At 41.3% G+C, this 20444-nt stretch overlaps 1 protein-coding gene across 1 annotated transcript in view; it reads left to right on the forward strand.

Annotated features, from left to right (window-relative positions):
* Positions 1-20444, forward strand: part of ANKH (ANKH inorganic pyrophosphate transport regulator) — a 111174-nt gene that overhangs the window by 81521 nt on the left and 9209 nt on the right. The window contains exons 8-11 of the mRNA XM_005235792.4: positions 444-539; positions 18075-18204; positions 19228-19351; positions 19934-20033. Coding sequence (XP_005235849.1) covers positions 444-539; positions 18075-18204; positions 19228-19351; positions 19934-20033 — 450 coding nt within the window. The remainder of the gene's footprint in view (positions 1-443; positions 540-18074; positions 18205-19227; positions 19352-19933; positions 20034-20444) is intronic.

Below are 20444 nucleotides of genomic sequence, written 5' to 3' on the forward strand. Positions count from 1 at the left end.
CCTACTTGTCTAATTGTATCAGTAAGGGTGCTGGCATTGGTGTATGGATTTGCTACCACTCTGGTAAAACGGAATGCAATCCTCTTTTTCCTGTGAAAACATGCTACAGGCTTTAAACTGAGGTAAAAAAAATCACATGGAGTTTCCTTAGAAAGAGCTACCACCCTTTTTCAAAGCTGAATTTGTTAAATAGGACTCAGTCCTTAGAAAAGTAGGGAGGTTACTCAGCATTCGGTGACCATAGGAGCAGTTGCTGTCAGTTTAAGCGGAAGATATTCTGTGGTGGTACAAAGTACTCAGAAGGCACGAGGTTAAAAAGCAGACAAGCAAAGGCGGACATGCAAGAGCACAGACAGTCAGGCCCAACCCGTGACCCTGGTGCCGTCAGCGTCCCAGTAGTCTGGAGCCAAGCTAATGCTCATTATCTCTTTCTCTTACCCTAGAATAACCCCAGCAATAAATTGGTGAACACCAACAGCACCGTCACAGCGACACATATCAAGAAGTTCACTTTTGTGTGCATGGCATTATCCTTAACGGTAAGAAACCTCTGTTCAACTCTTTGGCTTTCAACTCAACCAGAAAATTATCTCCTCTACCTAATGCTAAAAGCACTAGCGGTTCAAGAAAGGTGAGTTGTCTTTTCTTACGGAGCTCTGTTGCGTTTATCTGGAGGAGGAAGTGTGATCATAGTACTGGAGCACTAAGAAAATAAGCTATCATTAACTCAGGCTAGATATCTTAAGGGCTAGCATTATTTTATTTCATTCTCAGTACTTTTCATTTCAAGTCGGTCTCCACATGCAAGGAGATCTATCAGAGATCTTTTTTTTTTTTTTTTTTTTATGAACAAAACCGCTGGTAACCAGCACGTCAGGGAAATGACAGACCACGTTTGTCTCACGTGCACCCTGTACCCAGGCGTCCGTCAGCTGCTGTGGATGGTGGGAAAGGCAGCACATGTGGGAACGGCCATAGCTATTCCCTGCCCCTCACACAGCACTGGCTTTCCATGCTGGGGTTACTTTCATGCTTGTTGGTTTCGTTTACTCTCAAAATGAGCTAAAAAGGGCAGTCTCAGAGGTGGTGCTGACACTGGCAAAAGGATCTAAAGCCTCGCCTGTGCTGGGAGGCATTGCAAGGGGCTGACATTCAGGGAGAAATTTTGCTGCAGCGTCTCAAAATGGCCAGCTTGCACAAACATACAGTGCGTCTTCCCCAAGAAAACTTGTTTCTGCACAAGTCTTCTTAGCAACAAACAGGCAGTTGTTGAAGAAAACTCATGCAGGTGGTGAGGGTCATAGCAAATAATGGAGCAGATGACCAGGGTAAATCCAACTCATGTTTCTACACAGGATGGATTTACATTAGTGCTTGGAGCTGGTCAACCCGCCCTGTTTCCACTTGAGGTGGACTTGCATTAGCAACCGTAGCTCTGTCCATGACAGTCGTTAGCATGTTTGTGATCTGTCCATGGTGTCCTAAGGAGTCCTGGGCTGGCTCCTGTGATGGCACCACCAGGCGCCAGGACCACCAGGTCAGTCATGGCAGGGGCTGGCAGCCAGGGCCGGTCCCACCCCCAGCCAGGAGCTTTATCCCCAGTGTTGAGTACTTTCCGTGGAGTGGCTGGCTGCTTTATAACTCTCTTCTCCCCATGTTCACAAATTTCCTGTTGAGTATCAGAGGGCTGACATAATTTCTCACTCCCCTTCATTTTAGTGTAGAGACTTTCTGATTTAGTTGCACGTGGCCTATACACTAGGAGAAACTAATTTACATCAAAGGAAATCTTGCAGTACACAAGCCTGAAGTATTTGTAACCATCCCCCGCCACTTGTCACATCCTGAGAAAGTGGGATGTGGTACTCTGTCTTACTTCACAATTGAAAATTAAGCGATTCCATCCATACAGAACTGAATTAGATTTCTTCAGCTCTTTATTTCATATACTTTTTCCCTAAACAGCTACAACTGGCCACCATCAAACACAGAATTGCATGAGCCAATGTGGCATGTCTTCTATTAATTTCCTAGACTTAAGCTTGAACAATTTTCATGTGGCTTAGAGACCAACAGCTCTGGTTCTAACTTGGATTTCCTACAGCATGTAATGGAGACACATACCCCTCCACTGAACTGGCCATTGTCTGGAGACTTTCCACAGCTCACATGTTACTTACCATCACACACACTGAGGTTTTCTCTTGTGTGCTGTGCCAGGCTGAGGTTATGTTCTGTACAGCTGGAACCTCCCTTGAAGTCTGTCAGTGTTGTTACAGACGCGTGAAGGGAACAGCTTTCCTCTTTATAAACTGTTCTGAGAATAGTTTCACTCTCAAAGCTTTCTCTGAACTGATCATTTTCTTAACCCTTTTAGGCATTTGTCAGCTTACTGGAGTTCTGATCATGAACTTCTCACATTACTATCACCATCTTCTGCAGAGTAATTTTTAATTACTTCAACAGCCTTTTTTTTTTTTTTTTGGCAACTTCACAGGATATTTTTTCCCCAAAATTCTCCATAGTACTTTCAAGGGCAGTTCTTTCATAAGCTCATCATGAGAGATTTATCCACACTGCAATTCCAGAAACACTTTTGAGGTCCATAGCTTTTCCTGTCCTGTTTCTATTTTTGCCTACTAGTGACAGATTCTTAGGATTGCTTGTCAACAGACAGAGCAGAAAAATAGACACGTGAGCTCTAAAATCTCAGTTTGGTTCAAGGGCCTGAGCCTGCAAATGGTTCAGCACACAAGCTCAGTAGATGTCGGTACGAGTCAATTTATCACGTGCCACACATTCTAAGGAACTGGACTTCAAATTTGTCTCTCTCACAGCCAGCTCAGATGGCCACTGTAGCTGAGCTTTCGCAGTCATTGGTGATTGCTGTGTTTTTCTGGAGGGACTCTACTGCAATGAGTGGCATCACCATTGGTAACACCTTGTTCTTGGGGATCAGTGAGAAAGTGGGAAACAGGCACCCAGGCTGACAGAGAGATCAAAACAAGTCAAATACTTAGACCCATCATGTGAATGCATTCTCCAGTGGATGATCTATAGGAGGATTCAGGAAGATGGAAAGATAGAGGAAGTCCATTAACCACTGGAAAAAATAACAGTGAAACTTTTAGTATGAGCAGCAGCCATGCAGGAAAGTACCCTTCCAGTGTAAAATTCTGGAAAACCTCTCAATCATTGAAGACATGCTTTTTCATAGAGTTGGAAGAAAAATGTCCTACCTGCTTCCACAGACCAGTCATACCTGCACAAGAAGTACTATAAACCTACTAGTGCAGCAGAAGCCCTTGTTCACTCTTGTTGATAGAGGCAGTATTGGGTCAGAGTAGAAAAAAAGGCACAGTTCTGTTAAGAAACATAAGTTGAGGGGGGGGTAAATCTTCATGGGATCTGAAAGGCTGCACTTGAGCCTTCCCAGGCTGACTGGAGAGCATGCAAATAGGTTCTGCCAAGTGTAATCATAAGTACTGTCTTACGGCTCTGAAGCATCAGGCAGGTATCAAAGCTGCTTCTTCAGAAACTGGGAATTGGTTGTATTGTTTAGTGAAAAACATGTAGACAAGCTCTTTTATTTAAAGGCTGTAAATAGAAGCCATTGGACTCCCAATGCGTAAGTGAGCTGATGTGATTAGTCATATTGACACAGCTTTGGTTGTAAGGAAGCAGTGACTCCTTCCAACAGCCCTATTTTGTGACTATGTAACTGAATGTAAACTTTAAATAGCAGAAGGAAGGGTCTCAGCTGAAGAATTTTGCCCATACAATTAAGAGACTGGTTCTGATTTTAAAAAATAAGGCATGCTTGGTAAAATAAAAAAAAAAAAAAATCTCAGCTTAAAGAGTGTGCATAAAGCTGCTTGCAGTTATTTGCTAATTTACTGCCATTAGGCACTTCAGGAAAAAATGCTTCATTTTATATATAAGTAGAGATAATGCTTTGACTACAAGACTTCCTGCCATTGCCAGAGAAGGCTGTTGAAGAACTAAACTCCTTTGGTTCAATGCTAGACCTGTTCAGATGACCTTACAATTCAGCCCTGAGATCACTGCATACTTGTAAACTAAGTGAAGACACAGACTGATGAGAAGGAAAACTGCTGCATTTCTAGCACACATCCCTTTGGTTGTGGGATGTGTCAGCCTCAGTATAGTGAAGAAATCCCAAAATAATTTGTCTGGGTGCTATATTACTGCATTTCTCCATTGCAGCAAAGGTTTACTTTGTCAAGGAGGGCATTCCCTTGCTTGTAAGCCGTGCACAGAGAGGCGGGCTGTGCAAGGAGTGAGCTACTCAAGGGAACCCTGCCTTACCCAGCAGGAGTAACAACAAATAGGCTGCACTTCAGCATGTTTATTTTTAGAATAGTGGCAGTGTCTCTGAGCTCAGACATGTAGACAAGTATAGACAGTGCAGAATTCAGGGGGTTTCCAAGGCAGCCTGTAGGGCACAGCTACTGCCAAATTACCTTTCTCTTTCTTTCCTTTTTTTTTTTTTTTTTTTTCTTTCCCTTCATTCTGTCTCCGTTCTCTAGTTGAGCTCTTCCTTAAGTCTTCTGCGATGATACAGAAGTCGCAGTCAGTTAAGTTCCTTTCCCCTGGCTAATGTTAGCTTCTGGCAGCCATGTGATTAGCATTTGGTCATCTGCCTCTGAGCTACAAGGCTTTCCAGGCTGATTTCATGTTAGTTAGTGCCTGCTATCAGGAATTGATGAGCAGAGGGCTCCTTTGGGAGGGCACAGGCTCCGTCGCTGCACCTGCTGCTGCCCACTCCATGTGGCAGTCATAGCCATGCCCTCATGCACATGTCTGTGTGCATACCCTGTGCAAGTCAGTGAAGTTGAGTGCCCTGAGGTGAAAGCAGGCCATCGATTGTGCAAGCAGCTATAGGGAAAGTGGGACATTTAACTCTGAGGGGACTGCACGTGGTGGCATCTGTTCATATCTCAGTCAGCTTGGAAGGCAAGCGATGTCTTACAAGAGATGTGAGCACCCTCATATAAGTGACTGCCACTGGGGTAAAAGCGTGGCTGGCTGAAGCAAGATCATTGCATGAGGAGCATACACGATGCCGATCACAGAAAGCAGCTTCTCAGAGACCACTGTGAAAGTTCCCTAGCTCATCATCACTAAGAGTGGTCTGTAATTACTTGTTTGTTTATACCAGGGAAGGAGCAATCCGTTCTTACAGCCGTAGTTAGTGAACTATGCTATTCAGTTCAGCTTCCCCTTCAAGCATCCTCAGGTGGGACAGACCACGGTGCTTTAGGGATACATTTCCAAACACCTGCTCCTGTTAGCGGCACGGTTCCCGTTAACTAAAGCGTCACCAAGACACGTGACCTGTGGTATCTTCGTATTCTTGAGTGCTTTTTGTATTACAACAGATTTTCCCTTACCAATAAGACAGGCTCAAGGTGGCAAGGCGGACATGCTGTGCGTACCATGTCACGTTCATCTGTCTGTCACCAAGTTAACGTACAGCAGGAGACTTGCACAGTACTCCTCCATTTTAACACATGTTCTATTAGAAACAGCTGAAAGCTCTTTCTGGCTTTTAAGTGTAATAGTACCAGTGCTATTATAAAAGGCACTTCAATGCGGTTTTGCTTTTTTTGTAAATGGACACATAGTTACGGACAAACAGGAAAAGTAGCAGTTTCCGTGAATAAACAGACTGATTAAGGGGAGGAGCTAACTGTGTAGAATGCTACCTTACATTTAATCAGTGGACACCACTTAAGAAACAAAATTCAGCTGTTCAAGTTTGCCTTGTGATTTTTCATTCCTTTCTATTCCAAAAGGAGACTGAAAGATAAAGTGGAGGGAAAGGTTTCACATTTATGCTCAGATATGTGTATGGGTTATGCAAGGCTTACCAATTTTAGATTTACTTGTTACAAACCACAGACTGGTAGTAACTGTAAAACACTTTCATAAAAAACAATCGTTCCATGAAGTTTCAACGACAATGAATGCTCAGGCACTGAAGCTCAGCAAACTGATATGCATCAGTTGTGTTGTGATAACCAAATTCGAATGCCAGGTAACCTGCATTGGATTTAAATCTCAGTGAAAGTTTACATTTAATGTACTTAGGAGCAAACATCTGGTCAGTTTACTAGTTTACATGTTTGGGCCTGAGAGTTGAATATGTGTGTGTCAATATATGTCAAAATGTCATCTGCTTTATAGTCAGGTGATTGAGGAGTCTAATGATAGCTTTAAAATGTTTCTGATACTGACAATATTACTTTGTATATTCTAATTAGACCACTTTTTATATTCTGTAATAAAATATTACAGCTTTTTTAGATAGAATGTAATAATTAGATTCATGTCTGAACTTTTTCACAGGGGAAGAAACACATACTGATTTTTAAGGGCTCCTGCTGATGAGCGTTTGTAGTTTAAGGAGTTACTATTGGCAACTGTCTCATTTCTTTCATTTGCTGGAGGTTATCAGCCCCTTAGGAAGAGCAGCACATGGGCATCGTGTCAGCTTTCTGGTGCTCACATCTTATAGCACAGCAGCATAAGCTACCATCAGTTGGCAGTTACCTTATATATTAACATATAGTGTATGTAATTATAAATATATATCTGATAAGTGTATAATACGCAGAGTGTTATTATATGTAATTATAAGTGGGGGGGGTTATATTGTATTACAACGATCAGAAGTTTTAAGCTGCAGCATTTAACATGCTCGCCTGTGCATCTCTTATTTCCCCCAACCATGGGCAGAAAAGTGGGACAAAAAGACTGCTGGGGACCGCAGGCTCTTTAACTGATCTTGCGAGATTGAATAGAGGGACCCCGTCAAAGTTTTAAAACAGAAGAGAGGGCTCCAGAGTAATAGTTTTTTTTTTTTTGCTGGGTCCCTGTGATGGGATAATTCAGTTTCAGCCTGAAGAGGGGAGGAGAAAAGTCTTTGTTCATTTTGATGACAGTTTACTGTAAGCCATCCCATCATTTGCCTGATCTTCAGTCATCATCTGCTTGATTATCTTCTATAATTAATCATCAAGCACCTAGGAGATAAGAAGAAAACCCTGATCAAGAGCAAGGAAGCCAGTGTAACAGGGAAAATTCCCTATATGAAAGAACTAAAGTATTTGTACAGCTACAGAATACAGAACTCAGTAGTTGCTGCTTTCTACTTAATTCTGTAAGAGCTAGAGCCAGTCACTGTGGAAGAGAAGCAGCTGTGTTTCATTCAGGCTGAGAAGCCTTGTCTGTTTAAAAGGCAAGTCCAGATGCCCAAGCTTTTGTGCTGTGCTTTGGATTTAGTTATGCCAAACTAGGGACTGCCAAGTGCATACCATCTGCCAACTCTCCTGTCCTGTTGATGTAGGCACTGGCAAATAAAATTGGAGCCTGCATGAGTGAAGACAGAATATTCATACCAGCTCAGTATATTATTGCAATAGCATTGCTTTATTGACGTATTCCCTGATGCTATGCAAACATTTTATACTCAACAGCTGTTTAATTTCAAAATTAAACATCAGCAAATCTTATTTCCTAGCCATCAGTCCAGCAGCTGATTTTTCCCATGAGGGGCACCAAAGACTATCCAGTTTTCAGTAGACCCATTTGCTTTCAAATTTTCAATCTCTAGTCTAATAAATATGCCATTTTGTATCACTTTCTGCATTTACCAATAATTTCATTTTCCACATGATGAAGTATCCCAAGTAAGGCTCTTACATACATAAGACACTGATTTATTTGATGTTTTCAGCTATGCTGTCCTGCTGAACAATGAGACATACAGCAACTATTAGTAAAGGACAGAAGTTAAAGAATTCTTTGCATCTCTGCAGCAAGACTGACTGCTGTCTTACTAGGTATCCTTAGCTTGCATTCAAGGTACTATGAGTTAGGCTTGCATGTTGAGAAACATCAAAGAAACATGTTCCTGCTTCACTGATGAAACCTTGTGAAAGCAGAAGAGGAGTGTCCATAGCGTGAAATAACTGCACAGCAGTTTGCTGCAGCGTGCAGCTCTCACTGGGTGTCAGCAGGCTGGTGCCTGGAGTCCCACACAGGGTGACATTTAGCCACCATGAATGCACTTAATGAGCTGCGATGCCTACAGAAGTATCATGCACTTCGCTTTGTTTCCATCTTTGGAGACAGAACACTTCAAGGGTCTTACTTCAAGGCTGAGAGACAGTGCATCGCATTCAGAACCTGACAGGAGATCAGCTTTAATTTTTAGATGCCTTAAGCAGCTTCACTGTAGCCAGAGGGTGTGCAAAGAAGTATTTTAAAATAGAATTTGCCACAAGCAGTATATGTGAACATACTTCCACAAAAATGCAGTTATTTTTTTCCCCCTTTCCTAAAGAAAATAAGGTCAGTTACCACTACTACTGTGAAATGACCATGAGACTGTCAGGTACCAAGAAAATACAGGAATGCTAGAATTTATGCTATCACCTTCATGCATTTGAGCAAACACAGTGAGAAGGTTTCTGTGTACACATGTGATTAACTTTGGTAAAGATCAACCTAGAGTAAAGCAAAATTATTTGGAAATTCTGACCAATGCAAGAGACTATCAGGCCTTTTACTCCATTATTCCTCCTTTACTCTCACTTGAAAGTTCTTTAGCCAAGTATCTGCCTCCTCATCTCTATGGTTTGGTTCAGACGCTGGGAAGGAGAACAAGAAAAAAATCGTTTCTGTTTCTTTGTGACTGATGCCACAGTTTTCCTCTGTCTATCGAGAGAGGTTTGCTACCAGAGAAAATCACCCAGTTATTACAACCTGTATAGCTTCGATAGCTGTACGCAGTCCAGGCTGCTAATGCTAGTTCTTCATTCACAAGCTGAAGAATGCATTTCCAACAAAGTGGTCGTTTCTGAGGTCCTTAATTTAGGCATTCCTCTCTGTGCTTTACACGTAACCTGCAGGCAACGCTGAAACCATTCCACTTGCCCATCTCAGCTCTTACATAGATGACTGATAGCAGGCATTCAGAAGATGGCTCACCAGGGCCAAACTGGGAATTGGGAAAGGGGGAGGGATTAGAGGGTGGTGTGGTGAAATATGAGAGTATTTACTAATAAAGAGAGAGCCAAAGACGTGCAGTGATGTTTTCTTTGTGCAGTGATGGTGCAGGAGAGCCCAGCAGTTAAAGAAGTAGTTACAAGTTAACAAAGAATCATTTTTTCATGAATTTGTGACTCATGGTCGAGGGAACAGCAACAGGGTCTGAAAAAGAGAAGCCATACTTTTAACTTCCTTGGCCCTTCAGATGCTTTACATCTTTTCTGCAAAAGGGGAATGCAGTATGACACACAGTTCTAAATCTCATTAATCTATCTTGAGGATTTGGCTACTGTAGCATTTCTACCTTACCAGAAGAAACAGCCACAACATAGAAAGCAGGATTCATAATGGTGATTTCTTTCATGTAAACAGTGAAATCTGTGAGTTTGTCAGTGTTCATGTGCTCAAACTATAACATTGCACAGACTAAGTTACTCTGTAGAAATAAAAAATTGGAATTCTAGATCAGAAAGGTAACATGACTTCTGATGGCAATAACGCTTTTCAGTTTTTGAGATGCTTGTGTTTTAACAAATGTGGCCAGGGACATGAGCCAGAGTTTTGCAGCATTGTAGTTCCAGCACATCAGTTACCAGTCACTGCACCAGAATTTATAAACTGAAGATTACTTAAGAGCCAACTTTAAGAAAGTTGGCTTGTGTAACTACATCAACTAGGAAAGCCTTTGTTTTTTTCCTAAAGCTGACCAAGGTTATATGATTTTTGTGTGGCTTTTTGCTTGTTTTTTAATGAAGTTAAATCTGACTAGTGAACTTTAGAGTTTGAATAATAATGGAATTTTTTCAGTGCATCACACAACATCAAATCATAGATTAATACTGCCTATCCTCATTCCTCTTCCACCAACTTTAAAGCAATCATACTTTATAGTACATTTTACAGTTCATCCAGATTAAAGCAGTAGTCCATTCTCCCCTGTCTGAGGTCATGCTTACAGCTCTCCTCAACAGATTGTTCCCGAATATCTCCACTTCTGCTTGTGAGAATAATTCAGTCCCCCTGAGTAGTGCTGAAGAGCTTCAGAGTCACAGTAGCTACTGCAGTGTATCTCTCCATTCCTGGTATTCGCTGTTTGCTTTCAGGAATACCTTTTTATAACAAAGGAGACCTTAGGCATGGCTAGTAACTGGCTTTAAGAAACAGTTCAAACTGCATTTTCTTCAGAACCAAAGTACATGTCACAAGTCAAAAAGCAGCCAAAAGTTTAAACCATTGCGAAGGCCACTGAATTTGTGTTCAAGGTTCATTCATTTTTTCCTATCTTTTATTTGCTGTCTTTATTTTACATGTTTGCATTGCTTTATTATCAAAGGTTACAACTGGGCTTTAATATCCCAGAATACAACTGGGATAATAGGACTGAGAGGCAGTAAAATACACAGGAAGAAATGTCACATCAAGAAACCAGTCTGTCTCAGAGGACCTAACCCCAGCTGCTGACAGCGCCAGTATCTGAAATTTCCTGAGTGACTGAGTGCAGTGTCATTATCTCTTGTGAGTATACAAAGAAAAGAAATAAACAGAGGGACAGATCTCCCCCACACTCCCCAGCCTTATTTCATCAATGGTTTCATTACAGCCTCACTGTATTAAGGATTGTTCACAAGTCCTGTCTAGGATATTCACATTTTAAAAAACAGCATTAACTTTTAAGACTAAATCCACTTTCTTTTGACTTTACTGTCATACACTATTTGGATGCCAAGGACAGCTTTTGAATAATACCACCCATCCAACGTATGGGTGTGTTTTCCCTGCTTTGATTTTGCCCATCTCTGAACTCCCGGATTGTTTTGGTTTTTTTCCTTCAGGCTGCTGGCACAAAAATAACAATTGAAAAATGGCATATTGGCAGACAATCACTCAAGCTTTTTACCCTTTCGAAGTCAGGTTCAGTTCCCGCTTCAGTAAAAATTATTTCAGACATGAGTGGAAGCATTCCTGCCTGCTCAGGAAGATGCTAGACCACCAGAGGCTGACTTTATGAAAACCTCACGAGGGCCTTGTCCCATCCATGGCACTGCACTGAGCCTTTGTCCCAGAACAAAGGATTTCTGTTTATTCCAGTGAGGTGGAGACTAATGTCTCCTTCATGATTGTTCAGGTTTCACACAAAGGGTCTATTCTGCATGGGTGGCTGGAGCAAGCAGAAAAGGAAGGGTCAAAAATTGTCACTGCGGCATGTTTCTGCTCTAACTCCATAATCGCAATAGGAAGCAGGAAGGGCTGCAGAAAACTCAGGACAGAAGAAGTCGACAATTTTCAAAGAGAGCTTAGGAATCTGCCAGCTTTGGTTTATTTGAGCTTTTTAAAAGTGAAGCTGTACACCGTAAAATAACCTGCTTTCTGTAAGAAATAAAACAGCATCATTCGGTGGGGAGGTGTAATGTCTTAAAACATTTAGTGACCCAACCCAGCCTGAAAAATGCCGCCTAAGTATTTTCAGCAGCAACTAGGGGGAAAGCAGATGTGGCATCATGTTAATGCTGTCAGAGAGTCAGGGTATTGTGCAGCTGCTGGGCCTAGCTTTATTTCGGAAGATTGTCATATTCTGTCACTCTAAACTATAAGGAAATCTGGAGGAGGTGGGGGAAGACTTAGATCTGTAGGAACCAATTATTTCAGATGTGGTTAGGGAGTTCTCCCGCAGGCAGGCTCTGGTTTCTTCTGCTCCCCCTGCTGCTTGACAGATTTTACGGCGGCTGTTTTCAGCCTCACAGCACCCTTCGCGGAACACAACGTTCACAGAAATCTATACTGACTTGCATGCGCCTGAGGGATAATTGCTATAAAAGAACGTCCTTGTGATTCAAGTCATCAGCGCTATGATAAACCACTTCCAAATACGACTGGGGTCTGACATTTTTACTACACACAGATCCAGGACTATTTGCTTCATAGGATCACAGGACTGTACAGGTTGGAAGGGCCTCGAGTTCATCAGGTCCAGCCTCAGGCTCAGAGCAGGGTCGGCTGTGAGATCAGGGCAGGTTCCCTGGGGCTTTGGCCAGCCTGGTCTGGTCTTGAAAACCTTACATTTCCCACACAAGAAAAGGACCCACTCTGCATGCATCAGAGTTACAGGGCATGTGAGCGTATCATCATGATATATCCCAACAGAGCATCAGACTGTCGGAACCTTCAAAACCTCTATTTGGGCTGATCAATTTTATTTTTTTTTTTTCTTAAAAATTGTATATCAAAACCTCCTCAAAACTGCCAAAACTGGGATGGACTGTGCAAAGACTGCTCTCTGACATGATTTACAGCAAAGCACAGGATTCTGCAGGTCCATTCTGGTGGTATGCATAGCAAGCCGGTGACACTGGCCTCTAGTGTTGTACCATACCCAGCAATTCCTCCACAGCTTCCAAAGAACTTTATGATTGTTTATAGCAGTGTGCTTAAAAAAAAAATAAAACCATCTAACATCACCACCCCCCTTTAAAGATACTGAGTTTTTCACATGATTATTTTCATGTTAAACTCACACATTATTTCCTATCACAGGAAATAAGTCTTTATATAAACCCTAGACTTTTTGATTTCTTGGTCCACAGTAAAACACAAAATCCCTTGTTAGTGTAAACTGGTGAGTAGTTGGATCTCCTTCCTTTGTAAGAACGCTGTAGAACATTTCCCACGTTGTTCAGCTACTTGGGGGACTGCATAGTGGAATGAGTGCTCAGGAGGTACGAGGAGTTTGTATTCTGTTGCATAGCTATGCTCGACATGGAAACACATTCCAGCTGTAGTCTGAAAAGGGGAGTAACTAACAGCTTGTTTAGTTTTGGTACTAGCAGTTAACAGTTCAAAAGGATAGTTACTTTTATTCTTCGTCATAAAAACATAGAAGTGCAGTTTCCTTTAACATTAAGATGCTAGAGTAAATTTTTGAGTGACAAGCCCCAGTACTGCGTAGTCATTTAGAGAACTATATTTTCAAGGTCAATGAAGGTATGGGTTTAGAATAGCCATTAGAACAGCACTACAAATTCAACTATTTTTTCCTTTTCCAATATCTTGCAAAATAGAATGCTGAACAGCAGAGTCCAATTCAGTTTTTCACACCGATGCAAGTTAGAACAAGATATTCTTTTGACTTACAAACATATCCGCAAGGTCAGCTCATCTTGTAAGTGTGATACAAGCTCTGAAAGGAGACAGAACTAGGAAAGTTCTGTTTATGTGAGAAAGAAGGAGACCATGGAGATATTTGGCCCAGATAAGGTTCAGACTACTTTTTGATTCGTTGATTGCACACTTCAAAAGGCAAAATCATATGATTTACATTCTTCCATATTAATAGAAGTGATAAACTTAACTGATACAATCCCAAAGATCTGTATCTGAGGTGCAGTTCAAAGCTGAGATGTGTAATCAGGTCTAAAGTAGATTTCCTTTACCTCTTTCCACTGGACACCATGTAGCATGAATGGGATAGGCAGGTTATGAACAAGACACAGGTTAAATTAATTAAGATGCAATCCTCAATACATACATAGAACAATATTTTAAAGGTAAAACACCTCTCTTGGGGCAGCCATACTTCTGCAAATATAGCAAGTTCAACAAATGATAGGAAACAGCTGCTGAGAGTTGTTTTGCAGAATATGAACTGCATTTCACCACAGAAGAACCTTTAACAGGTTAACGGTATTCTTCCCTGTGGTAAAAATCTGTTACTCCAGTCTCATTGCAAGCTGGTATAGCTCTAACCTATATTTAAAAATATCCATTTTGGATTCCATAGCTTCTTTCTGAGGAACATAGAGCCATCTCGTGTCTTTGTCATCAGTGTTTCTTCTAACTGGAGCCTGCACTGAAGTCTAGAAATGCTGTATTGTTGTTCATAGCTCACTGGAATACTCTTTTGTGCTGTCCGTTTATCAATGAATGTCCCAAAAGATAGGCAGCTTTCTACAAATGTCAAAAAGCAAATCAGTTTAGCGCCCTACAGATTGCTATACACATGACAATAGCTCTTGTTAATGTATTATAATGCATCATGTAGTGGGTCTGAAGTTTAGTAATCCCTGTCAGCAACCAGAATAAACGAAAGTATCTTCCAGGAGATGCAGAGTCTATGAAAAGACGGTTAGGTTTTAAGAACTACTAGCATTCAAGCTCACACATGCAGCATCTGAAACAAAATCTGATGAACAGACTTTTGTTGCGATTATTTGTGAAAGTCACATGCGTGACATCATTAAGAAAAGAGATTAAGGAGAAGCTGGACTGAGCACTAGCAGTTTGATACTTTTCCTACTGAAACAAAGATTTGGTGCGTTCTCTCAGGCTTGCTGACAGCAGGGGTTTTTGATGTGTAACATTTGAATATGCCTAGACGCTGAACTTGCTAGCTGAGAATAGCATTGTTCCACACGATAGCAAGCACCCACCTTACTAAACAATCAGTGAGAGGGCTTTTGACTTTTTTTTAATCCACAACTGAATTGGGGAAAAAAAGCCCAGCGTGAATATATGTTGTATGCACAACATAATGCTGTGTGGGATGAAGGTACATCACAGTTATCGAACTCCTGAAGCCGTAATTTCCAGCAGCTCAGTACGTGCAGCGAGGGAAGAGCATCTCATGCTCTGCACTTGCTCTGCTCTTTGTGCTCTTTCCTTAGGCAACGCCCGGTAACCTTTAGCAGGGAGGCAGTACTAATGAAATCAACTCTGTTGCTAGAATCTCACAAGCAAAAGCCTTACTCCCGAAGCATTAAAACACTTCAGCCTCAGCAGAGTTGCGAAGCATAATATTTATTATTGTATAAAGCCATTGCAGCCAACTACAATTGTAACCTGAGGCTGCAGTGCCATTAGACATGCGTGTTGCTAGCCTATGCAAGAGCTTTTACTGTTTTATCTTTACCTCTTGATTAGATTAAATGAACTATAACTGTAAGTCTACCCAAGCCTATTTATTCTATTTTTAACCTTGCAGACACACAGAAAGACATAAGGGGGAGGGGTAACCAGTGTTTAACTAAAAGAAATACAGGAAACATAATGTAGGTAAATCTATTTCCTAAAATACTTCCTGATCTGAGCCCCAGGAAGTTAGCAGCACTTACTCCAGTGGATCCCATCTCTAATTGCGTGTCCCGTGTTCCCTGTTTCACTGGACTGCTTGCATCGTTCCACCTGTTCCCATCTTCTCCAGTCTCCTTTCTGGTCAGTCTTCATGCTTTACCAGGGTGATCACAAACAGCATACAGACCACTCAGCATCACAAAAAAGCTAAGATTTCCTCCTATTTTCAATATACCTCATCTGTAATAAAATCAGTAGCCAAAATGCCTTCCCTCTTTTGCACGTTTAGTGTTACTGTTTCCCCAAACTAGAGCCTGTTTTCTTCCACTGTATTTTGATTGTGTCTTTGAAATAATATGGAAATTTCCCAAGTTACAGGCACCCTAGAAATTAAATTGCAGAGGGCTAGCATGATGCGAAGGATTAATTTCTTTTCCTGAAGCTTTGTTCCCTGTGGGCAATGAGACTATTATCTGCTCATAAGATGACAAAGAGGAGTCTCTTAGCAAGATGAAACTAGCTATCAATATTGCAACCAAGAAGATGGAAGCGTGCTGAGACAGAAATAGAAGGTCCTTCTGTTGCCATGGCTCACCTCCTCATACTGCTTATTCTTGAGCTTAGCAGTCACTGTTGTCTTTACCAACCAGCTGCTGTATAAGACGTGCTCTTGGAAGCCATTTATCCGCACTGACTCTGCTGATCAGCAGGGCAGGGAGTGGGGCAGATTGCAGTTTGCAACAGCTGGGAAGGAATGCCACATGGGCATAAGTCATTACCCCTGATTTGCAAACTGACTTTCCTCCTGTAGAAACTGGATGAAGATTGAGTCTGTTCTTATTAAGGCCAGAAACAAACATTAACTTCAAAGAGAACAGGATTGAGAACAATGCTTTTGGTCACTTGCTTCCTTGCCTGTCTAACCGTGTTGGAGTACTCTTTCAAAAGGCAGTTGAAGAGGGAATGACTGCTGTATTTGCCTTGTGCTAGCAGTCAACAGACTCTGCTGTTAGCATAAACGTATGGAATCTTGCAGCAGCAGTAACTAAACTGCTCATTGGATGCTAATGGCATTGTGCAGTACAAGCGATGTGAAGGTCTTTGCTTTCATGAAACCAGCAAATTATAGTTGAAGAGTGGACGTCTTTGCATCTTACTTTGTTTATTGGACTTGGAAGAAAGATTTGACAAAATCCGCCTGGTAGGGTTGATTTACAGGTCATTTGCAGTGGGAGTACAAATTGCTGCAGTCTGCCTAATGGTGTCTGTGACAATGAAACAATTTGCTCCGTCACTCTACAGTTACTTTTTAATAACTGGATTCTCAACCACACCACCTTCCCTGCTCGATTTTCCCCTCTGCTTCAGCTGTACCCTGTACAAGTAGTTTGGCAGGGAGAGAGAAGTGCTGGCGAAATCAGAAAAAAATCCGTGCTCAGTTCATTTGTTTTCTGCTCATACCTTCCTCTACTTACTGTTCTCTGTGTAGGTGATAAAGATATACTGCAAGACAACATCAAATTAGTCAAGTAAAACATCCAATTGTGAAAAATAAGTAATGGTTCCTAACCTAAGAAGTGGAAAAGAAAACTGAAGATGAGCCTTTGTGCAGGAAGGTGAAATGTTTTGTTTGCTGCACAGGCAGTCAGAACGTGAGACCTCCCGCAGGCCACTCGGTCACAGGCCTGGGGAAACTTCTGCAGTATGGGTACTTGTAGGCTAAACAGAAAGGACAATCTCTGGCACACAACCAGCGAATGAGAGTGAAATCCCAGCAGTCTTAGAGGGAGTGGGACTTCAAAGACTGGCTTTAAAAGCCGTCTGAACATGTAGAGATGTGACAACTGGATAAAAAGGAGAAGAGCTAGATACTATGATACTAGCTTGTAGGCTAAATTATCAGAGTGGTTACAGAGTCTTACAGAGCCATCAGACAGTACAGCCAGTGCGCATCGTTTACCTGGTACACTGGTTTGTAACCTGACAAGAGAAATGCCAGAGCATTTAAGGTCCCAAGTTTTGCCCTGTTCAGTCAGCTTGCTTCCTTAACATCTGCTTTAATGCAAGAATAACAGGAAGAAATAACTTTTTTAATCACAAAACCAGGTTAAATAGCAAAGTAGTTATACCTGAAAGGATGTCATGTACCCCTTCTTACAGGAAAAGTCCTGGAAGGGCTGTCAGTTGTATTCTTGAGTGAGTGCCTTGAAGCGAAGCTGGACCTGCCAACTGCCAGCAGCCCCCTCAGCTTGGACTGAAGCCCTGCCTCAGTATTGACCAAAAAATTAAACAACATGTACGAATGCTGTACCATGTATTGCAGGCTTTTTATGGAAGTTTTCCTTTCATGTATGGACTAAACAGAACACTGTAATAAAAATAACAAGACTTAGTGGATTTGTAGCCCGAGGGCGCTCTGTCTGTAGGGCTATGCTGAACACCTTTGCCTTGCTATCAGGCGTATTACATACCAACAGGACTAGTATCAGCAGTACATTTAAACCCCTGGTCTTAGATTTAAGTCAGATCTCTAGGTCTTGGAGTACTTGAAATCTTTAGTTAGTAAAATATTTGATAATCTGTTTAGGAATATGGGTGTCTTAACCAGAGCAAGTGCTGTAATAATAAAGTTTTGTACTGTTTTGGTAACACTTATTTGCAGGCACCATAAAAATTCTTTCTATATGTGTCAGTCCTGGTATGTGAGGAACATGAAGAGTAGGAATTGCTTCTGAAGTTAACATGCCTCTCTTATGTACGTGTGTGTACTTTGTGTATTTGAATGCAAGCAAAGTATAAACATACCATATGTGTATTTATTGCCAGTAATCTACCCATCAGTGAACCAAATACATTTTTTAGACCAGGAGGGACCATCTTTTGTTGTGCTTCCTTTATGAAATACAAACATTTCTTCATTTTGTTTTTTCTAGCTCTGTTTTGTGATGTTTTGGACACCAAACGTGTCAGAGAAGATTTTAGTTGACATAATTGGAGTAGACTTTGCTTTTGCAGAGCTGTGTGTTGTTCCTTTGCGCATCTTCTCCTTCTTCCCAGTTCCAGGTAAGAAAAAAGAAGATAAAAAATCTGTAATCTCAACACCAAGCCAGCTGTGAGGTGTGGTCATAGAGTCTGGCATGGCTGTATGTTCAGGAGTGGCTAAATGCATGCCTAGCAGAAGTAACACTTTTTATTGAAGCTGGTGTAAACCAGAACTATTTACAATGGTAGTCAAGATACAAATGTTGCAGTAAGAGCAGTTTGTCATTACACAGATTTCTGACTGTCAAAAGTAAAGCCCAGATTCTGTCTATTTTAGTTGACCAAGAACACACACATGAAAGGCAGTAGCAATACATGTGGGCCAAGACTGAAATTAACTATTTGGAATAGCAGTTAGGACCACCTCCACAGTAACATCACCTCCATTAGCCTCCCCTTCTACTGGCCAGACTCGGTGGCTCTTTCAGATATCAGAGCATAAACAATATAAAATAAAAGTTAATGCCCTTATTCAAGAGAGAGACAAGCTTGACAGCAATAATCAAAACGTTTCCCCTTAAAAAATTCTCACTTCCATAATTAAATGCTGCATCATGTAGTGTTTTCTGTTTATATGACAAGACAGTTTTGTAATACACTAAAAATCTAAGAATAGGTACATGTTGATATCTTTTCTTGTGCCTAGGTGTTACACCATGTACCACACAGGAGCTATAGGGAAAACTTTCCTTGATACTGTTTATCTTTAGGGGAGGGGATAGTATTTTTTAATGAAGAAAACAGCATGGACCATCTAATAAATTGGTCTTAGGAAAGCTTGCTGCCCGTAACATGCTTTCCCCACCCCGCCCCCACCAAAAAAAAATTAATATCAGTATATTAAAGCAATTTGGATACAAGATCTACTTCATTTCTATTAAGGTTTCCCACTGTGCAAAGTTACTAGAAACAAGTTTTACCATGGTTATTTCTGAACAGTGCTCTCTACATGAGAAAGTTTCATATGAGATGGTGGACTTTCGTTTTTTACTACTCTTGCCTCCCTTTCTTCCCATCGCCTCCCCTTCCCCTGTTTATGAACAGTGACTGTCAGAGCGCACTTGACGGGTTGGCTGATGACTCTGAAGAAGACATTTGTGTTGGCACCCAGCTCAGTGCTGCGGATTATCGTCCTCATCACTAGTCTCATTGTGCTGCCTTACTTGGGGTAAATCCTTATTCTCCATAGAGCTGATGGGTTTGCTTTTCTCTTCATTCCTGTTCCCTGTCACTTGGTAGCTGAATTTGCATAGCTCAGAACATTTTCCCCAAATACTAACCATAATATAAAGCCTAAATAGTGTCAATATCTGGAGAAGAAATATTTACAAATTTACAAGTGTGACTGTTCTAGGCAGGCACAATAGCGATGTCTCTTTTGAAAAAACACACGTCAGAGGCAAAATTTTGTCCTAAGGGGAATGTATTTCCATGTTATTAAATGCACTGTTAAGAGAGCTCATGAAAGAATATCTTGTTTATAAGTTAAATAATCTATTCTACAGCACTCTGTACAAGACTTTAAATTCTTAGTCCATAATTTGACTAGAATGTTGTTCTTTCACTAAACAGTGAAGCCATTAAGAAACAGAAGGGTCCTTTGAAATACGCATCATTTTTTTTGCCAGTGTAGTATACGCTGAAGGAGATATTTCTGTTAACAGATTGGTTCTATATGCCGGTGAAAATATAATGACAAATCATGCGTTCTTACACAACCATGACTACTTTCTTTTTATGCCACCCACAGAGTTCATGGAGCCACTCTTGGAGTAGGATCCCTTCTAGCTGGTTTTGTAGGTGAATCCACCATGGTTGCAATAGCAGCCTGTTACGTCTACCGGAAACAGGTAAGAATTAGTCTCTTCAGGATCTGATGAAAGTTGCTGATGAATGGAGTGGACTTTAGTTCAGATTAAGAGTACACTTTCGAAATGTAACTCTCCAGCATCCCCACTTAACTGAATCTGGTTTGCTTCTCCATATGGTCTCAAATGTGTGCTTTGGGAATGCTTTGGGTTGAAATAAAACCAAAAGGTGCCCTCCAGCTGCTAGAAGGCATTCAGGCCATGGGATGTGCTGGTCTGAGGTAAACTTCTTACTCCTCAAAACACATGTTCATGGATATCATGTCCTTACTGGCACCTATTTTGCACTGTAGAGCTGCTTCTACACTACGACAGAGCTTCTTTATGTAGACACAGGAACTACTCATCCAGGCTTATTATATGTATATGTATATGTATATGCATATGCATATG

This window comes from Falco peregrinus, chromosome 3, assembly GCF_023634155.1.
Source record: "Falco peregrinus isolate bFalPer1 chromosome 3, bFalPer1.pri, whole genome shotgun sequence".
NCBI classification, from domain to species: Eukaryota; Metazoa; Chordata; class Aves; order Falconiformes; family Falconidae; genus Falco; species Falco peregrinus.